This window comes from Globicephala melas, chromosome 1, assembly GCF_963455315.2.
Source record: "Globicephala melas chromosome 1, mGloMel1.2, whole genome shotgun sequence".
In the NCBI taxonomy this organism is placed as follows: domain Eukaryota; kingdom Metazoa; phylum Chordata; class Mammalia; order Artiodactyla; family Delphinidae; genus Globicephala; species Globicephala melas.
Window position 1 is genome coordinate 175201143 of NC_083314.1, and position 24240 is coordinate 175225382.

General features: G+C 45.9%; 1 protein-coding gene and 1 pseudogene across 1 annotated transcript in view; both read left to right on the forward strand.

Moving 5' to 3' along the window:
* Positions 1 to 1501: 1501 nt before the first annotated feature.
* Positions 1502 to 4550, forward strand: LOC115858089 (polyadenylate-binding protein 4 pseudogene; annotated as a pseudogene).
* A 7850-nt stretch (positions 4551 to 12400) lies between these two features.
* The window catches only part of SDHB (succinate dehydrogenase complex iron sulfur subunit B), a 34948-nt gene continuing 23108 nt past the window's right edge, over positions 12401 to 24240 (forward strand). Inside the window, exons 1-2 of the mRNA XM_030876980.3 lie at positions 12401 to 12670; positions 22578 to 22705. Of these exons, the coding sequence (XP_030732840.1) occupies positions 12599 to 12670; positions 22578 to 22705 (200 nt within the window). The 5' untranslated portion in view covers positions 12401 to 12598. The remainder of the gene's footprint in view (positions 12671 to 22577; positions 22706 to 24240) is intronic.

The window sequence follows — 24240 nt, forward strand, 5'->3', positions numbered from 1 at the left end:
GTGCAACTAAGAGTTCGCATGCCACAACTAAGGAGCCTGCCTGCCGCAACTAAATAAATAAGTAAATAAATAAAATATTTTTTAAAAATACACATAACATAAAATATTTTAAAAAAAGAAACTACCTGAGGAATGATCAAACCATGGTACATCCCATTTATATATTTTGTAGCATGTAAGATGAAATAGATCTATGTGTACTGACATGCAAAGAGCTCCAAGACAGAGCACTTGATATATAAAAAAAACGTCAAGCAAAGCCATGGATTTCCGTAGACACATATATGTGTATACACACGCAAAGAAAAAGGTATGGGAGCAATCCCATGAAACTGACAATAGTAATCACCTCTGGGAAAAGAAGCGTGACTGAGGGGATTTAAAATTTATCTGTGTTGCTTGAAATTTTTACACAGTGAGAATTTAATTACATATGTACTTTTAAATAAGTTTTAAAGTCGCCTGAAACCCTTGGCATCTTATTTATGCTGAAGTCTTTCCATCCTGATTAGCATAATCTCTTTCTCCTAATAATTCACAGTTCTCTTTTACCTTTTTTCTCCCCCCAGCTGGGCTTCCCACCACCAGTTGAAAATTGATAGCTCCTTACAGATACTAATTCATTTTCTCCTCCTCCCTGTGAGGTGACTATGATTTTTTTTCCCCCATTTTACACAATAGGAAACTAAGGCACAGAGAGGTTAAGTAACTTGCTGAAGGTCACGTAATAAATGGCTGTCCTCTCTCCGCCCCGGGTCGCTGCAGCCTCCACCGCTTTCGGGCCTAGCAGCCTGAAAAAAAAAAGAGAAAAGGATTAAAAAAAAAAAAAACCAAAACGCTTTAAAATCCATCAGGGACTTCCCTGGTGGCGCAGTGGTTAAGAATCCGCCTGCCAATGAAAGGGACACAGGTTCGAGCCCTGGTCTGGGAGATCCCATATGCCACGGAGCAACTAAGCCCATGCGCCACAACTACTGAGCCTGCGAGCCACAACTACTGAAGCCCGTGCGCCTAGAGCCCGTGCTCCACAAGAGAAGCCAACCGCAACGAGAAGCCCACGCGCTGCAACTAGAGAAGCCCGCGCGCAGCTACGAAGACCCACCACAGCCAAAAATAAATAAATTAAATAAATTAAAAAAATTTTAATCTTAAAAGAAAGAAAAAAAAGAGCGAATCCTCCTCGTAGGACCCGCGGGGCAGTCACTTTTGCACGCTTCCGGCCTGCCCGCTGCCGCCGTACCTAGGCGTCCGTGGGTCCCCGTCCGTTGGTGCAATGGTGAGCTGCTCGCGCGCCCGTGTTCACGCGCCTCCGCCCGCCCCTGGCGCGCCGGCCTCCGCTCTCCATGTGTCCGCGCAGCCCTTCTCCCGCCCGGCGTGGGAGGCGGCTGCGCGCTCCAGCCGCCCCGGGCTTGCCGAGTGGGCACCAACAAGTATTTGGTTTCCCTCTTCTCCGGGCTGCTGTAATCTTAAACGGCCGGGAGCCCGGAGGCCGCCGTGGGCACCACTGGGTTGCCTCTGGAAGAATTTTTGTAATTTGGAGGGCAGTCCCCGTTTTAATTTTTTTCATTTTTTGAAATTGGGAGCTTCCAGACCAGGACAGCTGAAACTTACAAACTCCCAGGGAGCGCCGTATTGTTTTTGAGAGCCTTTTGTCTGCGGTTTGACATTCTCATCCGGACTGTCCCCGAACTCCTCTCAGGCCCTCCCCTCGGAGCCGACTCCAGCTTCTCTGAGCTTCACGGCCACCTGTGAGCCGCGGCACGGGCCTTGGCTCGGAGGGGAGCCCCCTTTGTCCTGTGTGGTCTCTCTAAGAAGTCCTCCTGGCGGGGCTCGGGGTGGTGGGGAGATGAACGCTGCGGCCAGCAGCTACCCCAGGGCCCCCCTGTACGTGGGTGACCTGTACTCGGACGTCACCGAGGCCACGCTGAACGAAAAGTTCAGTCCTGCGGGGCCTGTGCTGTCTGTCTGGGTCTGCCGCGATATGCTCACCCGCCACTCCCTGGATTATGCCTACATCAACTTCCAGCAGACAGCTTTCGCGGAGCGGGCCTTGGATACCGTGAACTTTGATGTGATTAAGGCAAAGCCAAGCCGTATCATGTGGGCTCAGAGGGATCCCTCTGTGAGAAAATTTGGTGTGGGAAATACCTTCATCAAGAACCTGGACATACAGATAACAAGGCACCGTATGATACTTTTTCTGCTTTTGGAAACATTGTCCTGCAAGGTGGTGTGTGATGAGAACGGCTCTGAGAGTTATGCCTTTGTCCACTTTGAGACCCAGGAGGCTGCCGACAAGGTCATCGAGAGGATGAACGGCATGCTCCTCAATGACCGCAGAGTGTTTGTGGGCAGATTCAAGTATCGAAAAGAGTGGGAAGCTGAGCTTGGAGCCAAAGCCAAGGAATTCACCAATGTTTATATCAAAAACTTTGGGGAAGAGGTGGATGATGAGAGTCTGAAAGAGCTATTCAGCCAGTTTGGTAAGACTCTGGGTGTCAAGGTGAGGAGAGATCCTAGTGGGAAATCCAAAGGCTTTGGCTTTGTGAGTTACAAAAAACACGAGGATGCCAATAAGGCCGTGGAAGAGATGAATGGAAAAGAAATCAGTGGGAAAGTCGTTTTCGTCGGCCGTGCACAGAAGAAAGTGGAACAGCAGGCCGAGTTAAAGCGAAAATTTGAACAGCTCAAACAGGAGAGAATTAGTTGCTATCAGGGGGTGAATCTCTAAATTAAGAACTTGGATGACACCATTGATGGTGAGAAGTTAAGGAAAAAATTCTCTCCTTTTGGATCAATCAGCAGTGCTAAGGTGATGCTGGAGGATGGGCGAAGCAAAGGGTTTGCCTTTGTCTGCTGCTCATCCCCTGAAGAGGCAACCAAAGCAGTCACGGAGATGAACGAACGCATTGTGGGCTTCAAGCCACTGTATGTTGCCCTGGCCCAGAGAAAGGAAGAGAGAAAGGCTCAGCTGACCAACCAGTATACGCAGCGGGTGGCCAGGATGAGAGCAGTCCCTGCCAATGCCATCTTAAATCATTTCCAACAGCTGGGGGCTACTTTGTGCCAGCAGTTCCACAGGCCCAGGGAAGACCTCCGTATTACCTAACCAGTTAGCACAGATGAGGCCTAATCCACGCTGCAGCAAGGTGGGAGACCTCAAGGCTTCCAAGGAATGCCAAGTGCTATACGCCAGTCTGGGCCTCGTCCAGCTCTTCGCCATCTGGCTCCAACTGGTAATACTCTGGCCTCTCGCGGCCTCCCTACTACCGCTCAGAGAGTCGGATCTGAGTGCCCAGACCGCTTGGCTATGGACTTTGGTGGGGCTGGTGCCGCCCAGCAAGGGCAGACTGACAGCTGCCAGTCTGGAGGTGTTCCCACAGCTGGGCAGAACCTAGCGCCTCGTGCTGCTGTTGCTGCCGCTGCTGCTCGGGCTGTTGCACCTTACAAATACGCCTCCAGTGTCCGCAGCCCTCACCCTGCCATCCAGCCCCTGCAGGCACCCCAGCCTGCAGTCCATGTGCAGGGGCAGGAGCCGCTGACCGCCTCCATGCTGGCCGCAGCACCCCCCCCCCAAGGAGCAGAAGCAGATTCTGGGTGAACGTTTGTTCCTGCTCATCCAGATGATGCACTCAAACCTGGCCGGGAAGATGACGGGGATGCTGCTGGAGGCTGACAGCTCGGAGCTGCTGCACGTGCTGGAGTCCCCGAGTCTCTCCGCTCCCACATGGATGAAGCTGTGGCGGTCCTACAGGCTCATCATGCCAAGAAAGAAGGTGCCCAGAAGGTGGGCGCTGTCGCTGCTGCTACCTCTTAGACAAGGACAAAGCGATTCACAAACCAAATAACCCCTCATGGAATTCAGCTCAAGGTTTGAAGACTTCCTAGCTCGTCCTATGGACCTCAACACCAAGACCCACAAATTGCGCCTTTAGTAGGTCATTTTGTATCAAAAGGTCAATTTTGACGTGCCTAGAATTTTTCAATTAAAAGAATATATTCTCTGGGTTCTGATATGGCCCAGACAGTGTTAACTTTTTTTTTCTATTGTGAGTTTTGATTTTTTCCCCCCAGAAATTGGTTTTGTTTGATGTACCCAAGTCTTAAGTTTCTCAATAAAGAAAAAAATCTCCATAATAAATAAATAAAAATGACTGAAATAACAGGATCTGAACCTCCCAAAGGACTGCATACTTAACCATTCCATCTCCCTGCCTCTCTGGAAAGTCAACTTGCTTTTAATATTCTGCATCCCTCTGACTTCTTTTGCTTTCACTGAGCTGATATCTAGCCATTACAAATGAAATTTACCACCATTCCCTTTTTGCATTTCATTTACGTGGTTCTGTCTCTGATACAAAGGGGTGTTCAAAATTCAGACTCAGCTGGAAAGGGAGTTTTATCACATACTGTGTTTAAAAAGCACACACCCACACACATCCAGAAGACCAAATGAACTGCTAATTTGAGAGTATGCTGGTGATGTGGCAGGCAGATGAGAGCGGGACAGAGGTTGGCAGTGTGGGTGAGCTCTAATTTGTGTGTGTGTGTGTGTGGTGCTATAGGGTCCACCAACGTGACAGTCCCCAGAAGGCCTCAGGCCACTTGCTAAGTCCCAGCAGCTGAGCTGACTTCAGCTGTGTGAAACGCAGCCCCATCTGGAATGGGGGTGGCTTGTGACCTTTTTGCTCCGGGAGTTCATAGAGACTGCTCATGAAATTGGAGAAATCTGTAGCATATGATTGTCCCCATCCCACTCAGACAGAATATTTTGAGAAGTCTAATTATATAGTGAGGGTGGAAGGGAGAGGGTTTAGATAAGCCCTTTCTAAGGGCAGGTTGGAAAGGGCTGATAGGGAGCCCTGGGCAGTTCTGCGAGGCAGGGGTGCCCTCTGCAGGTAAACCAGAGGGGCTGCAACCACTGTGTTCCCATGGGCCTTGGGGGCATGTCCGTAGCCCAGCCATCCCCCTAACAGAAGATGCTCACCTCCTCACTGTGTGACTTAGGGTGAGTGGTTGACCCTCTCTGAGCCTCAGTTTCCCCAACCGTAAAGGACAAAACCCCCTACCTCATGAAGTTGCTGTAATGATCAGAGAGAGAAAATGCACCCAGACTGCTCTGCAGAGGGCCTGGTACACAGTAAGTCTTCCAAATGTGGCAGCTACTACCAGCAGAGGCAGTAGCAGCAGCAGCCCCATTATCACTGTCACTGGCATCTTGAACAATAGTAAAGATGACGACGGAGTGATCTAGCAGAGGGAGAAAGACTTCTCTGAGAGCAAGCACAGGCAGGCTGGGGCAGGGGCTGGAGGAAATCGGGGCCAGGCAGCCCGAAAGCATTTTGATTTACCAACTATGTCTATTCCAATTCTGGGAGACAGTTTTCGCCTCCTCTTCTCCCTAGAGCCCCACGGTGCCGAATTACACTGCTCCCTGGAAGCAAAATACCCCAGGCAGAGAGCTGGGATATACTTGGAGGAGCCCAGATGTTTGCAAATCTCACAGTGGTGGACCTACTCACACTGATCCACAGAAGGGACTCTTTCTACAGCTGAAGGGAAGGAAGGAGTCCCTTCTGTCTAACTTTGTCTCCTACCGTGACTCAGCCCCCAGCCTCTCTGTAAGGGTGTCCTGCTTTCCCCCTCCCTCCACCTCCCCACCTCCCCCCACCCCCCATAGATCAGAGGGCTGGACCAGGCGGAGGCCTGGGCTGTGATCACCACCGTAGGTTTCCTCCACCATTCCTGCCCACCCAGGCTCACTCCTTCCTTCACTCTGGTCCCTGCAAAGGCACCCAACCCTCTTGACGTATCCTAAAAGGTCTCTAATGCTAACTTCAGGGAAACAAACAGGGGTTAGCAAGACTAAGATAAGATGGAGAAGTTACTAAAAATAAGTAAAGGAAGAGTAGACGCTGGTCTTCACCAGGACAAAAAGGAACCAGGGTGATTGCTCCCAGTTCCCCTGACTGACTCAGTTCTCTGGTTTTTCTTGGAGAATACTTCCTTTACTTAAAATTTTGATGTTTTAATGTTACAAGAGCACCCAACACGGATTTCGAGTTAAGAATTCCTGATTTAGGGGAACTGGTTCTGCCGTTTACGACGTGGAGGATTTGAGGCAGACTGTGAGCTTTTAGGGGTTTCCACTCCTTTTAAGTGAAAAGAAGGGTATTGAGGCCTGTGAAGTCAGGAACTGGTCTGCTTTGCTCACCACTGAATGCTTGATGCCTAGAAAAGTGCCTGCCACACAGAGGCACGCAGTGACCATTTGATGAATGAATGTGATAATAACTGTCTCTCCAAAGAACTGTTGTCTGGATGTAAAGAACTTCATAAATGGGAGTATCTACTCCACTTAAGCTAAAAAAAAAAAAAATTTTTTGATGTTTTGTTTGTCATGAATTTTTTTGCATTTTTTTAATAGTGCATTAAAATATTACTTATCTTAATGAACCGAGTTTTTTGACCATCTTAAATTCTGTGCACTCACCTTGCACTAGTCCTGGCCCAGAGATTAAAGCTGCCTGGGTCTCCACTGGGCTCCCTTCTCCCCAAACAACCCACCCTTAACCCCATCTCTCTTTTCACCTTCTACAAGGAACAGGGACAGCTCACCCTTTGTTTTTATTTACTCCTTCCTTCAACCAATACTGACTACATACCTACTATGTGCTAGGTCCCGAGCCAGGCACTTTGGAGACAAAGACGCACTTGTTCATTCATTAAATGTTTTCTGGCCACCTTCTGGGTGCCCGGTCACTGTGCCAGGCTCTGGGGACACAACAGTGAACAAGATAGACATAGTTCTTGACCTCTGGTGTGAGAAGTTCAGACGATAAATATATTCGTAAAGAATTAAAAACAAACTTATTGCAGATAGCAATAAGTTCTACAAGGAAAATAAAGTGAATAGGCCATGTCCTCAAAATGCCCACAGTCTGGGGAGACAGACATATAAATGGGTAATTGTTAAACCAGGTGTTATGTACATGGATGGCAGATGCAGAGGATGTTTCAATGGAGGTGGACAAGAAGTGATTTCCTAGGGAGGAGAAAGTTGGAGCTGAATCTTAAATGGTGAGGAACTGGCCACATGGAAAAGGAGGAAATGGCACCCCAGATCCAATATGGAAGTGAGCAAAGGCTTGGAGGTGAGGAACAAGGAGGGGAGCAGAGCTGGTTTTATCACAGGGAGAGACGAGACAGGAGGGGCCAGTCTTGGAGGCCACTGGGACCCCAGGTGGGAATGCTCAGAAGACGGCTGGAAACGAGAGAGGGTCAGCCAGAGAGATGGAAGACGATGGCCCATTAGTCGAAGGCAAATAAAATTCTGAATTTTGGATGAGAAGGCCCCTGAGTCCCGGCACAGGGATCTATTGGGGTGGAGTGAGTTTTTCTCAGAGACAAAACTCTCCCAGGCTATAAAATCATCAGGTATTTTCCCCCTAAATTCAACTTTCCTTAGCCCTATGCCTGGAGGGAATCCAGTCTGGTTGCCCTAAATCACAAGACACTCAAAACATAGTTGAGTGTACAAATGACAATTGATTCTATGCTTTTTGGTTTTAATTTTTAATTTCCAGCCCTTGGAGAAGAAAGAGGTCCTGAAGCAAGATCCCCACCCATAACTGTTCAGCTTTCTCGTTATCCAAAGGCTGAAGTCTGTAAAATGGAGTTAGTTATGCCAACCCCCAAAAAAGTTGTTATGAGGACTAAAGGAGATTGCTTACGTAAACACCTTTGTGAGTGATGGAGTTCAGAATAAACATAAAGCCTCTAGCTAACCGGCGAAAAGCAGTACTTCACTAGCTAGACAAGTGGAAACAAACCAAATAACTTTGGGTCTTATCACAGACACCTTGGGAAGATATGTCAGGAGCAGGCCATGAAAATCTCTAAGTCCTCCTGTAGCTGTGCCTTTCTGGAATCCCAAAGTTCAGGGCGGAGGTACAGCTGCCCAGGAATTTATTTCTCCATAAATTTGAGCTCCCCAAATCCCCATGAAGCCCAGGAATGATGTGACTGCAGGGCGCGTGGGCCCATTGGCACCAAGAGCACCTCCATAAATCAAGGTCTCACTCCCGCTGGCCTCAGACTGCTTTTTCCAAGGTGACTGGGCAAAGCAAAAGGGTAGTCACTAACCTAGGAGTGGCATCTGCCTCTGAGAAGAAAGAACCCTGCAAATGCCTACAGGACCAATTCTCTAGAAACACATCCCTCAGAAGGAGAGGTCGCTCTTCCTTCATCTCAGAAGGTAATGCAACCAGGAGGACTTCAAGGGAGGGTGATAATCTTCCCATGAGTTCATCCAATTTGAGTAGCCCCTTGAGGCAGACTTGGAGGAGCCCTATTCCAGTGCGGGGTCGGCCCCAGTGAAAAGTCAAGGTGACCACAGCCCTGTCACCAGTTACCCCTAGGGCAGCCGCCCAAGGCAGCCCCCCAAGGCAGCCATGTGAATCACAGAATCTTACATCAGCTGGCACAACACCCTGATGATACAGGCAAGGGAACTATAGGCCGGAGATGGGGAGGGACTAGTCCAAGGTCACACAGTCTCCAGGGGAAGGTTCAAGGTTAGACCCAGGGGTCCTGGCTGTTTCTTGTGGCCTCACTACACACCTCCTCTAATGAGGCCACATGGCAGATCTAGCCCAGGACTCCAGAAACTAAGCCTCATCCACCAATTCATTTGGCCACCTTAATTGCTCCAGTAGCATCTAAATTATGTGAGTGTGGAAGCCAAAGAATATAAAAAGGTGCCTTTCACAAGGGTAGGGGATTAAGAAGTACAGACTACTAAGAAAAATAAACAAGCTACAAGGATGTACAGTACAATACAGGGAATATACCCAATACTTTATAATAACTATAAATGGAGCATAACCTTTAAATTTTGTGAATCGTGTCATACACCTGAAACTTATATAATATTATACATAACCTATAACCTCAATTTTTTTTTTCTTTTGGCCATGCCACGCAGCTTGCAGGATCTCAGTTCCCTGATCAGGGACTGAACCCTGGCCTTCGCAGTGCAAGTGCCGAATCCTAACCACTAGGCCACCAGGGAACTCCCTGAATGTTTTAAAAAGGTGCCTTTCAGGGACTTCCCTGGTGGTCCAATGGCTAAGACTTCACGCTCCCAATGCAGGGGGCCCAGGTTTGATCCCTGGTCAGGGAACTAGATCCTGCATGCCGCAACTAAAGATCTCCCGTGCGGCAAAGATCGTGCATGCGGCAATGAAGATCCCATGTGCTGCAACTAAGACCCAGTGCAGCCAAATAAATCAAAATAAATATTTAAAATATATATATAAAAAAATAAAAAGGCGCCTTTCTTGGACTTCCCTGGTGGCGCGGTGGTTAAGACTCCACCTGCCAATGCAGGGGACACGGGTTCGAGCGCTGGTCCGGGAAGATCCCACATGCCGTGGAGCAACTAAAGCCGTATGCCACAACTACTGAGCCTGTGCTCTAGAGCCCGCGAGCCACAACTACTGAAGCCCGCACACCTAGAGCTCATACTCCGCAACAAGAGAAGCCACCGCAATAAGAAGCCCGCGCACCGCAACGAAGAGTAGCCCCCGCTCGCCGCAACTAGAGAAAGTCCGCACACAGCAACGAAGACCCGACGCAGCCAAAAATAAAACATAAATAAATAAATTTATTAAATAAATAAAGAAAAGGAAAATAAAAACCTGCCTTTCATATGTGAAAAACAAGTGGGCAGAGAAGGAAAAACATCATCCTGGGAAACACAGGTACCTGCAAAGTTAGCTAACTACATGAACTGCGGGAGGTGACTGAAGAGACCATGTGACTTGGAAGACAGAGGCCACACCTGCCCAAGGTAATCAAGCCCCCAGAGTTGTTACCGATCAGTGTTCTTGGCCTCCTTAATAGAAATTGATAAAAGGCCAGACAAGAAATTCAGGCAAGGCTTTATTGGGGCTCCTGCTGCAACAGTGGGGAGTGAGAACAAGTTACAGGTTCCCTTGCTGGCTCACTGAGGAGGGGTGAGCTGGGTTGGGGTGTGTCCAGGGGTCAGGCCAGGGGGGTGGCTTAGGGGATCTGTCCTCCCCTTTGGTGGTGGTGTGTGCGGAGGGCATGGGCGGTACCCTGCTTTTGCTCCCGGCTCTTCAGAAGTGGCAGTTAGGTTTTTGGTCTTTTTGTATCTTGTTGTCCATCATTTGCCCAAACTGCACATGAATGCAGTTATTTTTAGTCCCTTATAGTTTCTTTATATTTTGTTGCTCCAGGAGCCATTTGTCCAGGTACAAGCACTGCAGAAAAGGGTCTCAGGTCCCAGGTCCCAGGTCTGAGATGAACTAAGCAGGGGTCTGGGAAAAGCAGCTGAGATGACTGAAATGGAGCCTTAAAACACAGTCACACAACCTACTGTATAGCACAGGGAACTCTACTCAATGCTCTGTGGTGATCTAAATGGAAAGGAAATCTAAAAAAAGTGTGGATATATATATATGTATAACTGATTCGCTTTGCTGCACAGCAGAAACTAACACAACATTGTAAAGCAACTATACTCCAGTAAAAAGTAATTTAAAAAAAAACACACTCACACACACAACACTTTCATAGGACTGTTGTGGGGATTATGTAAGATGATGGATCATAACGTCTGGTACATAGCAGGTGTTCAAGAAATGGTTTCTGACACTAAATGCCTAAGCCATGAAGGGCCTGGTTCCCTTCTCGCCCCTCTTTTACAGAGCAGAGCTTACTGTATTGCAATCGTCCAGTTGCTTGCCTATTTGAGAGTAAATTCAGTGAGGGCAGCAACCGCGCCAGGCTTCACACACTGTAGCACCCCAGCTCCTGGCACATAATAGGTGCTCCAGGCAGATTTTTGAACAAACGAAGGAACGAACAAACAAATGAATTGAGGCAGGAGATAGATGGGCCCCAGGCTGAACAGTTTCTCCTCTGTGGACAGAAACTCCATAATAGCAGAAACTCCATAAAAACAGGATGATGGAGGAGTTGGGCCCTGACCAGATAAGAGATAAAAGACCACCTATTCCTCATTCTTGGAATCAGGGAGACCTCCTCGACTACACATGTGCAGAAAGGCTCCTTGGGGGCTTCCGTGGTGGCACAGTGTTTGAGAGTCCGCCTGCCGATGCAGGGGACACGGGTTCGTGCCCCGGTCCGGGAAGATCCCACATGCCGCAGAGCAGCTGGGCCCGTGAGCCATGGCCGCTGAGCCTGTGCGTCCGGAGCCTGTGCTCCGCAATGGGAGAGGCCACAACAGTGAGAAGCCCACGTATCGCAAAAAAAAAAAAAGAAAAAAGAAAGGCTCCTTGGAGGTCAAAAAGGGAGGAGGGGAGCGCCACCTCATAGTAAGTGATGTGAAGTACCCATAGGCCTCTTCACTACAATCCATCTTGGCTAAGAGATGTGCACGCACACAGAGGAGGACCCTGAGATATACCAAATACCGACTCAGAACCAGGCAAAGCAAGATGACTAATCAAAGGAAACCCGGAAGAAATGCCCCATAAAAGTGATTCAAACCAAAAGGGTGCGATTCTCTCTCTGAGTCCACCCGTGTATCTAGCCACACGTACTGTACTCTTTTTTTTCTCCTAATAAACACTTTACTTGTTTCACTACTTTCTGTCTTTGTGGGAATTCTTTTTCTGCAAAGCTGAAGAAACAAGGCCTTGCCACTGACCAGTGGTCTAGTGGCTAGTTTTCGTGCTCTCACCGCTGCGACCTAACCTCAATCACTGGCCAGGAACTGAAACCCTCTTTCAAGCCGCTGCAAGGCGGAGGCCACCAGAGATCAGAATTAATGAATGAATGAATGACACTTCTGTCGGTCATCTTTGAAGTCCCCGCGGTTCATTCACCAACCCCCCTGATTTGCCCGCCACTAAGGGGGTTCTCAGGATGTGGGAGTGTTGAAACCTGGACAGTCTCAGGCAAACCGCACTGTGTCTGACAGAACTCAGCGACAGAGTTGAGTGACGTGATTGATTGATAAATGTTCAGGAAGAAAGGGGTTAAAATCGGGATAAGGGGCTTCCCTGGTGGCGCAGTGGTTGAGAGTCCGCCTGCCGATGCAGGGGACGCAGGTTCGTGCCCCGGTCCGAGAAGATCCCACATGCTGCGAAGCGGCTGGGCCCGTGAGCCATGGCCGCTGAGCCTGCGCGTCTGGAGCCTGTTCTCCGCAACGGGAGAGGTCACAACAGTGAGAAGCCCGCGTACCGAAAAAAAAAAAAAAAAATCGGATTAAGACTTGTATTAGATGGCTCCGCCCCATCATGCTCTTTGTCCCACCCCTTTCCACTGCCCTCCTTTTCAGACTCCGCCCCCTTCCTTGAGGAAGGTCACCTTCCAACGCGGGAAGCCAAGTGGGCATGCGCTGAGCCCACCGCAACTGCGCACGCTCTTGTTGGCTTTCTCCTCCTTCCCTCCTCCCCCTCAGAAAAACGGAAGCCGCCTCCCACTCGGTGGTTCCTGCGCGGCTAGCGGGTCCTCGGTGGATCCTGGCTCGGTGCCGCGGTGCTCGGCGGGACGCCGGCGGAGAGTGACAGGGGTTAAGGGGTGGGGCTCGACGTCAGGATCCAAGATGGCGGCGGTGGTCGCAGTCTCCTTGAGGCGCCGGTTCCCGGCCACAACCCTTGGCAGAGCCTGCCTGCAGGTGAGCTTCGACTCTGGGGTGGGAAGGGCAGGGATGAAAGTCACAGAGATGGCTTGCAGTTGAGGGGGCGGCGGAGGAGATTGAGGGGAGCACAGGGCCAGGCCTCAGGGAGGAGGATACCAGCTCCCGTTTGCTCAGGGCTCTGATTTTGGACGGGAGCATACCTGCTGGTTATCATTCTGCACCTCTCTGCAGCCTGTGAGTTGGTCTGGGCGGAGAGGACTTTTTTAGACATAAGAATAAAAAAGAAGTTTAGAGAGGGGATTTGAATTGCCCAAGGTCACATGGCGAGCGAGTGACGACTGGCTTGGAAGCAGAATTCGAGTCCAAACATTTGAACGCCAAGCCCTTTTTCTGCCACCAAACCATCCCCTCTGAGAAAGAACGCCGGAGCGTGAAGGTTGGGACTGGGAGGCGAGGCACTCCTCCGGGGTGCAAAGGTTGAGGGCTCAGTAAAGAGGGGAAGGGAGAAACGGAGGAAAATCCACTCAGCCCCCTGAGGATCTATCTGGGTTCCTTAAAGCAGCGTCATCCTCTCAGTATCCCTGTCTGTAAAGGACGTATCATAATACCGACAGAGTTTGGGCTTGGATCACAGGTACAGAGCTTGGCACTGCTCTTGTTTATATTATTGCGGGTGCATTGATACGTTTCCTCCGCGCCCCTTGTATTGTCAGGAAACTACACACTTCTGATCTGCATTCTAAATGGAAACAGGTAGAAGGGGAAGGGAAACTGCCATTGCAATCTGTGTATATCAGGGACTGAGGTATTACAAATATCTTTCAAATCTTTTTTCCTCCTCTGGGCTCCTGAAAAAACCCTGTAAGGTGGGTGAGCAGGAATTCTAACTTCCTTTTTAGAGATTTGAAAACTGAGGCCCCAGAAAGATTTTTTTACTTGCTCAAAAATATCGCAGCCAAGAACCAGTTGTTCCAGGACCTAAACTCAGTGTTTTGAACATAATGTGTGACAAACTCCTAGCACAGATCTGGGCACATGGTAGGTGTACAAGAAATATTCGGTCCTCTCCTCTTCTTGCACTCCCATGAGAATACGTCTCATCTTAAGAAACTGCTCTGGCTGCGCAGCACCGTGCATATGGCCCATCTTCTAATGCTAGCTCTTTCCACTATGCTATACGTGAACTTAGACGAGTCATTTTACAGTCTCCCTGAGAAGCAGGGCTGAGAAAGAGGACTGCCTACCAGAACCTCAAGCTGGTGCCCTCTGAACATTAAATTGGTGATTGGTAACGACATTTTTACCAGTTCCTTTTATAGCTGCTGAGCAGGCAATTAAGTTGTGAGAACCCCACCAATGAGAGTGAGTACTAAAGCTCAGGTCCCTCTTCCAAGCATGAATTATAGGAAAGGCTGGTTTCATAGGTCAGTGTTGCAATTCCAAGTGAGGCCATTGTAGGGCCTCCTGAGGGCAGAGAAAATAGAAGATTCCCACACACATGCACCCCCTTGTAGGAATATGCATTCAGACCCACAAAAGCCACCTAAAAAGTAATGAGCTTGGTGTATTAGCTCTGGGTACATTCAGGTTCCTAGGAGTCTAGGACACAGTAGGATTTCTCTTCTGAATTCCTTTTATTTAGTTTGCACCACCGAACCACAGTTCTGCCTGTATTTAACTGTAATGTATTAACTGTTGTTTGTGTTGTTGCCTCATTTCTTCGTCTAGACTCTGTATTCCTTGAAGGCAATTACCACCTACTTTCAGTTGTGTATATCATTGCTCCTAGCACTGGCAGGGCGTAGGATACCTATCTGCCAATCAGAATAATACGAGAACTGGTACGGTTGCCAATACTAAAAAGCAGAACTTATTTTCTGAGCCATGCTAGAAACTTGGCCCTCTAGTTAATCCTATGAGGTAGATTTTAATACTCCCAACCTTCTTACAAAAGAGGAAATAAAATCAGAAAGGTTAAGTAATTTGCCAAAGAACATCCAGCTACTAAGTGGTAGAGCTTGGATTTGGACCCATGCCACTCACGCATCTAGCTCCAAGCCTGCTCCTTAAGGAAGATTTCCTAGGGACATAACAAGCTGCCTTCAGCATGATCCAGAATTCCCCCTTCTCATCCTCCGTCCGGTTTCAGTCCAGTTGTTGATGATCTTGCTTCTTCCCTTAAATTATAAACTGGGGGTTTCATCTTATCCAAGATTTCTTACAAAGGTGCGCTAAGCCTTGAATACTCACTAGTTTTGTAGATTGAGGTAGAAATGCTTTTGAAGGACCACCCCCCCCCGCCCCGCTCCCGCCACCTTGGTCATGGGTTTGTGGTATAAATTTCCGGACAGGCTACAAAGAAAAAAAAACTCAAATTTTTGCCCACCTCCCCACTTCCTCCTGTATATCCTCCTTTTCTGCCTGTTACTGTGGGACAGTCGGCAGCACTCCACTGGCTGCCCTTCACTCGTGCTCTCTGTCCCACTGCTTATTCAAAGATAGCTCTCCAGGGCTTCCCTGGCAGCTCAGTGGTTAAGAATCTCCTGCCAATGCAAGGGACATGGGTTCAAGCCCTGGCCCGGGAAGATCCCATATGCCCCGGAACAACTAAGCCCGTGCGCCACAACTACTGAGCCCACTTGCCAAACTGCTGAAGCCTGCGCACCTAGAGCCCATGCTCTGCAGCAAGAGAAGCCACGACAGTGAGAAGTCCGTGCACTGCAATGAAGAGTAGCCCCGGCTCACCACAACTGGAGAAAGCCCACGTGCAGCAACAAAGACCCAACACAGCCAAAAATAAAAAATAAAATAAAATAAATATATAAATTTATCTTTTTTAAAAAAAGGTAGCTCTCCATGAGAATTCCCTGGCCGTCCAGTGGTTAAGACTCCACGCTTCCATTGCAGGGGTCATGGGTTCAATCCCTGGTCAGGGAACTAAGACCCCACAAGATTTGTATGTGAAAAAATAAAGAGGCAAAGATAGCTCTCCAGAAAGTCTCCCCTCTCCCCTGCCTTACCAGGTTTTCCTTCTCTGTTGGATCAGCAGCAGCAGCACACAGCATGGTGTAATTTCTTCCGTCTTAAAAAAAAAAACAAAGAAAAGCTGGATCCAGCCACCACCCCAGTTCTCCACTCATCTTTATAGAAAAATGTCTCAAGAGGTGTCTAAACTCGCTGACCACAGTTCATCTCCCCACATCTTCCCATGAACCTATTCCAGTCAGACTTTTCACACTTACCACTTCACGGAAAGTACTTGGGTCAGGGTCACCAGTGACCTTGGCTTTATTAAATCCAATGTCAGTCCTCAGTTCTCATGGTACTTGGCTCTCTGAAGCATATTGTTCACTCCCTCCTCAAAACACTTTTTTTGGCCTGACTCCCAGGACATCCCAGGCTTCAGGTTTTCCCCCTTGCACGTTGGCAGTTCTTTCTGTCTCCCTTTGCTGATTTCTCCTTTTTGCCCCAAATTCTAAATGCTGTGGCTCAGTCCTTAGGCCTTGTCTTTATAGACACTCCTTTGGGCTTTAGAAACCTCCTAAATTTATGTCTCCAGCCCAGACTTCACCCCAAATCTTCAGATTCAGATGGCCACCCAACTATGTTCTCAAAATCTCCTCATGGATATTTAATAAACTTTGCTTGCCTAAAACCAAAATCCTGCCACACACACCAACTTTCCCTCCCATCGCAGTTGATGGCAACTTCATCCTTCACGTGGCTTGGGCCAAAAACTTTGGAGTCATCCTTACTCTTTGCCTCACTCCCAATCTGTAAGCAAATCTGTCAGTTCCTTCTTAAAGTGTATTTAAAAACTAACTGCTTTTCACCATTTCCACAGCCACCAGCCTCGTTCAAGCCATCATCATCTCTTAGCTGATTATCGCAGTTACTTCCTGCTTTTCTTGCTTTCATCTTTGCACCTCTACATTTGGTTCTCAAAACAGGAGACAACATGATCCTTTCAAAACTTGTCTTTGTCACTCCTCTTCTCAGAACCTTCCAGTAGTTTCCCATCTTACTCGGGGTAGAAGCAAAAGTCCTTCGAAGGCCCTGCGTGGTCTGTTTCTTCCATTAACGTCCTGATTTCCTCTCCTGTTCCTGTCCCTCTCACTCACTCCATTCTCAGCTACCACCGGCGCCTCGTTTCTCCTCAGACACATTCCCACCTGAAGATCTTTGTGCTCCGTGCTCCCTCTGCGTTCTGTGCTCTTCCCCTAGATTTATGTGTGGCTTGCTTACTCACCTCCTTTGGGTCTTTGCTCAAGTGTCAGCTTTTCAGTGAAGTCTTCCCTGGCCACCCCATTTAGAGTTGTCTCCAGGATCCCTATTCCCCTTCTACCCCTCCCTCCACCCCCATCATGGCATTTATCACCACCTGACAAACTATAGGTTTTATTTGTGTGCGTCTCCTCCAATCACTGTGTAAGCTGCACAGGACTGGGATGTATGTCTGTTTGGTCCTTGATTCCCCCAAAGCCCAGAACAGTCCCTGGAGCATAGTAGTTGAACAAATAAGTGAATGACTATATCTGGACCAACTACCGCCTAAAATCTTGCTGATTGTGTAAGTAGAGTAAAAACTTTTGCTCTGTGGATCTTTTGGGGGAGAGGAATTATCTTTTTGTGCTGTTCTGTTTTGGATTTGCATTTTCACCACTATATAGCAGCTAAAAGGTTGGACTTTGGAGTCAGATGACCTATGTTTGAATACTGGCTCTTCTGTTATATGACCTTATTCTCATTTTTTAATTAAGAATAAAAAACTTTCCTCATAGAGATGTTGTAAAGATTAGACATAATTTAGTATGACATCTGGCACGTGGTAAGGGCTGAGTGATGAAAGCTATTATTATTACTTTCTACTACATAGACACCTACAGAACAAATTTTTAGATTTCTTTGTTTGGGGAATGTTGTTTTAATCACAGCTCCCATAATCCTGTGGATTAACTCTTAGTTCAGCCCTCAAGGTGAACAAAGTTCCATCACTTTTAGAACCACAACCTGCCCTGGCCATTTTGATTTCAGTATCTTCTCTCTTCATTCCTTTTAGCCCCCCCTTACCCCACCAAATGTTGTATAAAATACGTTGTGTACAAAACTCAAAATGAATTTAAATTGTTTTGGAAAAAAATTAGTGACACTTTGGGGTACCCCAAAACTTATGTTGGGCTTTATCGCCTTCAGATATTCTGTTGTGTGGGGTTTTTGTTTGTTTTAATTTTTTTTTTTTTTTTTTTTTTTTTTGGCTACATTGGGTCATCGTTGCTGATCGCAGGCTTTCTCTGGTTGTGGCAAGCGGGAGCTACTCTTTGTAGCGGTGCGCGGGCTTCTCATTGCGGTGGCTTCTCTTGTTGTGGAGCACAGGCTCTAGGCGCATGGGCTTGTTGTGGCTCGTGGGCTAAGTAGTTGTGGCTCGCGGGCTCTAGAGCGCGGGCCCAGTAGTTGTGGTTCACGGGTTTAGTTGTTCTGCGGCATGTGGGATCTTCCCAGACCAGGGCTCGAACCTGTGTCCCCTGCATTGGCAGGCAGATTCTTAACCGCTGCGCCACCAGGGAAGCCCCCCTGTATATTTTTTAAAGGCATTTTATCCCTTTCCCCCTACTACCTGCCTCAGGCATAGCAGCTGCCCACTCTGGGAAACAGTTGAGCAGTTTCTTAAAAAGTTAAACATATAACTACCATACAACCCAGCAATTACACTCCTGGACATTTATCCTAGAGAAATGGAGACTTATGTTCACACAGAAACTTGTCCACAAATGTTCATTAAACTGTATTCATGATAGCCCAAACCTGGAAACAACCTGCATATCCTTCAGTGGGTGAATGGCTTAACAAACTGAGGTGCATCAGACCATGGAACACTACGTGGTAATAAAAAGAAAGACTGTTGAGGCACATAACTTGGCTGAGTCTCTAGAGAGTTGTGCTGAATGGAAAAAAAGCCAGTCTCCCAAAATTACGTATGAGATGATTACATTATATAACATTCTTAAAATGACAAAATTACAGAAATGTAACAGATTAGTGATTGCTAGGGGTGAAGGAGTAGGAATGGGAGGCCTGAGGGGCATGGCTGTGGCTGTAAAAGAGCGGATCTTTGCCGGGCTGGAAATAATGTTCTGTACCTGGACTATATCAGTGGTAATACTCTGGTTATGATACTGTGCTGTAGTTCTGTACAGTGTTACCACTGGGGGAAATTGAGTGAAGAGTACACGGGATCTCAGTATTATTTCTTATAAATGCATGTGATTCTACAGTTATTTCCAAATGAGAAGTGTAATTTAAAAAACTAACAAATCTATGGGTATATGCAACAACGTGAATGAGTCTCAGAGCATCGTGTTGAGTGAAAGAAGCTAGACTCAAGATGTATTGTCACATGGCATGTATGTGAAATTCTATAAGAGGCAAATCTGTAGTGATAGAAAGCCGATCAATTGCCAGGGGTAGGGAGAGAGTGCTGACTGCAGAGAAACACTAGAGAACTTTCTGAATGGAAATATTCTGTCATAATTGTGGTAGAAGTTATATAACTTTATCAAAACTCACCAAATTATACACTTAAAATTAGTGAATTTTATTGTAATGAATATACCTCATTAAATCTAACAAAAACAAAAAAGGGGGTGTGTTAAGCAAGCGAAAGCGGCTGGAGCTAATATCTTCAAGAGGGAATTCCCTGGTGGTCCAGTGATTAGGACTCCACGCTTTCACTGCCGAGGTTGCAGGTTCCGGGCAACTAAGATCCCGAAAGCCATGCAGCGCGGCCAAAAAATAATAATAATAATGTCTTCAGGAATCTTTTCACTTCCTCCACTTCCTCTTAAACACCACAAGGTGGCATTAGCCAAACGTTCCTGTCATTTCACATTGGAGCCCCTAGTGAAGAGTGTTCATTTGCAGAAATGACTTTCCTTTTATTAAGGATCTTAGCCAGCTTGGTGATAAGATAAAATACAGCTTTCATCCTCACCTTCACTTTCATTTTCTTCATATATTCTCTTCTTTTATGCTGAGAGCTGATATTTTCAGCTTCACTTAATTTGGGGCGGTTTTTGCCAGCAAGTAATAAACTCCATTGCATTTCTTGTAATTACTCAGTTAACCTTAAGAGTTTTTACTTTCTTTAACAGTGTATAAGAGAAATAGCTGGCCTGGAATACCATCTGAATATTTCTATCTTCAACTTATAAATGCTCTTTGGACTGGCAGGATCCCTCATCACCATAGTGGAAGCTCAGCAGGACTTGTTGAGACCTTGTTTCATCTGCCTAAATGCAAAAGGGCTTCAAGAACTATGGGATGGGGGCAGCTTAGCATTACAGTTAAGTCCCTTACATACGAACAAGTTCCGTTCGAGAGCGCGTTCGTAAGTCCGGTTTGTTCGTAAGTCCAACAAAGTTAGCCTAGGTACCCAACTAACACAATCGGCTATATTGTACTGTAATAGGTTTGTAATACTTTTCACACAAATAATACATAAAAAACAAACACAAAAGATGAAGACATTTTTAATCTTACAGTACAGTACCTTAAAAGTACAGTAGTACAGTATAACAGCTGGTGTACAGGGGCTGGCATCGAGTGAACAGACAAGAAGAATTACTGACGGGAGGAGGGAGAGGAGGTGGGAGATGGTTCCTTGCTGGAACCAGATGCACGTTCGCACGTTTGAAAGTTTGTAACTTGAAGGTTCTTATGTAGGGGACCTACTGTATACAGTAAGTTGTTAGGACTCCGCGCTTTCACTGCCGAGGACCAGCATTCAATCCCTAGTCGGGGAACTAAGATCCCACAAGCCACACAGCGCAACCAGAAAATAAAGTAAAAAAATAAAATTGTATTAAAAATTTTTAATTAAATTTAAAAAATTGATAGACTGAGTAATGCACATTACCCTCCCTTATCCAATCAACTGAAGGCCTCAGTAGAACAAAAGGCTGACCCTCCTTCGAATAAGAGGAAGTTCCTCCTGCCTGACTGCTTTCAAACTAAGACACTGATTTTTTTTCTTGCCTTTGGACTTGAAATAACGACTCTTCCTGGGTCTTGAGCCTGCTGGCCTTTGGACTAGAACTATACCATTGGCTCTCCAGCTTGCCACCTGCAGATCTTGAGACTTGTTACCCCTGTAATCACGTGAGCCAATTCCTTATAATAAATCTCTTTTCCTATATGTGTATATATATGTATACACCATTGGTTCTGTTTCTCTGGAGAACCCGAACTAATACACCTGCCCTTAAGGAGTTAAGACGTAAAAAGAAAACGGCACCAAGAAGAGACCTGAGAATGTTCACAAATGAATAGTACAGTGTTTAGGAACATGGGTTCTGGAGCCAGACAGACAGACCTGGGTTCCAATCCTGGCTCCACTCACCAGCTCTGTAATCATGGGCCCATCACTTGATCTCAGAGCCTCATTTTTCTCATCTTTAAAATGAAGATTCAATGGAGTAATTAATATAAAGCATTTAATTTGGTGCCAGGCAATAATAGTGTTTTTTTTAACGAGTATAAACTTAAATATAAAACTTTTTTTTGAGCAACAGCACCCTTTTTGCAAATATGTTTTTATGGGGAGGCTGTTCTGGCTGAAGGAGTGAGGGAAGTCAGGCCTACCCTCTTAACCTTATCCTATCCCGGCAGCCCTTGGGTGGCACTCTAGGATTCCTTGGCTCGCTGTGTGAAACCCACTGGCAGGGACTGTAAGTGCCCAGGAGATGGAACAGAATCATCAGAGAGAGCAGGTCTCAGCTGTTTGTTAGTTCCCTAAATTTATTTTAAGATACAATATTCTTTATCTTGTTTCCTGCCATAATGCTATGGATGGAATGTTTGTGTTCCTCCAAAATTCATATGTGGAAGCCCTAATCCCCACTGTGGTGGTATTTGAAAATGGGGCCTATGAGAGGGAATTAGGGTTAAATTAGGTCATGAGGGTAGGACCTGTATGATGGGATTAATGCCTTTATAAAAAGAGGAAAAGACATGAGATCCCTTTCCAACATGCGAAGATAGAGCAGGAATGTAGCTCTCTGCAAACCAAGAAGGTCCTCACTAGACATCAGATCTGCTGACACCTTGATTTTGGGCTTCCCAGCCTCCAAAACTGTGAGAAGTAAATGATTGTTGTTTAAACCACCCAGTCTTTGGATTTTTTTACAATGGCCCAGACTAAGACACCTAATCTAAAAACACCAGCATCTCATTTTGACAACTGCAGTGGCTTTCTAACTGGTTTCCCCAGATGTCATGTGACAATTCTTCCTTTGTAAGCCAGTGATGTTCTTCTCAAAAAGAAAAATGATTGTGTCACCCACCTGATACATTTTTATTAGCTTCTTATTGCTCTTAGGATAAAATGAAAACTTACAAGTCTTTCTTAACTTCCTTGAGTCTGCCGCTCTTCCATCCCTTGTCAAGTCACCCTGCTTTACAGTGGACTTTTCTCTCTGTCCTCACAGGTGCCTGTGCTCTTCCCCACCCGGGCCTCTACATGTGTTCCTAGGTTTATAACACCCTGTTCTCCTTCCCCTTCATCCCTATACATCAAGCCTCAGCTTAAGTATCATTTATAGAGCCTTCCCCGACCACTTAGACTAGTGCAAGTCTCTGCTGCATTCTTCCCTCTCTACACTTTATTGTGAATATTTCATTTCTTGTTCACTACAAAGTAGATTCTATAAGGGCAAAGGCTATGTCTGTTTTATTAAGCACCATTTCACCAGCCCCCAGCACCATGTCTGGCATATTACAGGTACTTAGTATTGTGTGTTGGATATTGGATGACTGCCTATTCCAAGACTGTGTCAGTAATGTGTGGGTTTGTATCCAGTATTGCAGTTTATAGTGGCAACTAAATGAAGGACTTATCTTGCATTTTTAATGATTTTTTTTTCCTTCTTGTGAACTTTTTAAATTTCAGGCCTGCCGTGGGGCCCAGACAGCTGCAGCCACAGCTCCCCGAATCAAGAAATTTGCCATCTATCGATGGGACCCAGACAAGACTGGAGATAAACCTCATATGCAAACTTACGAAATTGATTTGAATAAGTGAGTATCTCTCTGAAAGCTAGGTATTTGATAAATGAAGGTGAGCTCTTGATCTATTTCAGGGACATGCTTTTCCCATCCTTGGAAGGTTTAAAAACAGATTATCCAATGGCTCTGGAATTTATCATCTATTTTTAAAACAAGGTAGATACCTGATTGAAAAACATAATACCAAGAAGAACAACTTTTACAAAATTCGTTTCCTTCCTGCAAATCAAAGCATAACAGTTTCTAGGAATACTGACAGAGATGGCATTATGCATAGTATCTGAAGTCATTAACACATTAGCAATTTAAAAATACTCAATGTTTTTATGTTAATTTATGTATATGGACCTGTGTATTCTGTAACAGTGATAAGCGGTGTAAACTTGGCTGGAATGGTGATAGGCCAAGATAGGGTGTAGTTTAAATATTAAAAATGATCCATACTTATGTATTAGTTTTCTGTTTCTGTCGTAATAATTGCCGCAAACTTAGTGGCTTAAAACAACATAGATTTATTATCTTATAGTTCTGTAGGTTAGAAGTCTGGTAAAGTTTTCGTGACTAAAATCAAGGTGTCAGCAGGCTGTGTTCCTTTCTGGAGACTAGAGAATCCGTTTTCTGCTCCTTCGAGCTGTTGGCAGAATTTAGTTCCTTATGGTTGTAAGACCGAGGTCCCTGTTTTCTTGTTGGCTAAAAGCTGAGAGCCATTCCCAGTTTTTAGAGAAACTGTATTCCTTGGCTCATAGTGCACATCTTCAAAGCCAGCAACAGCACGTTGAGTCCTTCACATTACCAGTCCTGAACCACTCCTCTTCCATCTTTAAAGAATCTCCACAGGTAGCCAAAAGGAAAGAAGAATCTAGTGGGCTGTGCTCTAGCTTCCCACCACTCCACATCTCCACCTCCCAAGTAGAACCAGCGCTGTTTTGTTTTATGATCTGTTTTATTTGTAAATGAGTAAGTATTTCTTTTGAACAAAAGCTTCTATGGCACCAAAAAAATTGTTTGAAAACCACAGGTACTTTAAATGCTTTTTTTAAACTCTATCAACACACAAACTCTTTTAATAAGATAGAGTTAATTGATATATAATCTTCTTCTCAGACAAAATTATCAAATATTCAGCAACCAAAAATTATTAATAAAATTCAAAGAAAGGGAAATTGTATAGGCCACATTTTCTGACCGTAATACAATAAAACTAAAAATTCATATTAAGAACAAAAAAACCCTAATTACTTGGAAATTTAAAGCACTCTTTTAAATAACTACTTGATTAAGGAATAATAAAAATATTATTATCAGATACTTAGAAAATAAAAACATTGCAAATTAAAACTACAGAATGTGATTAAAACTGGAAGAGTTAAATTCATAACTCTGTTCTTAACGATAAAATTTAAAGTGATTGCGTTTACTTCCAGTAATGGCAGAATAGTTTCCCTCATACTAACCCTTCAACAAATAATAACTGTACACTCTGGTTTATAAGATAAATATAAGAAGCAATGACCTGAAGGCACAGGAGAGTGACCAAAGCAGGCAGA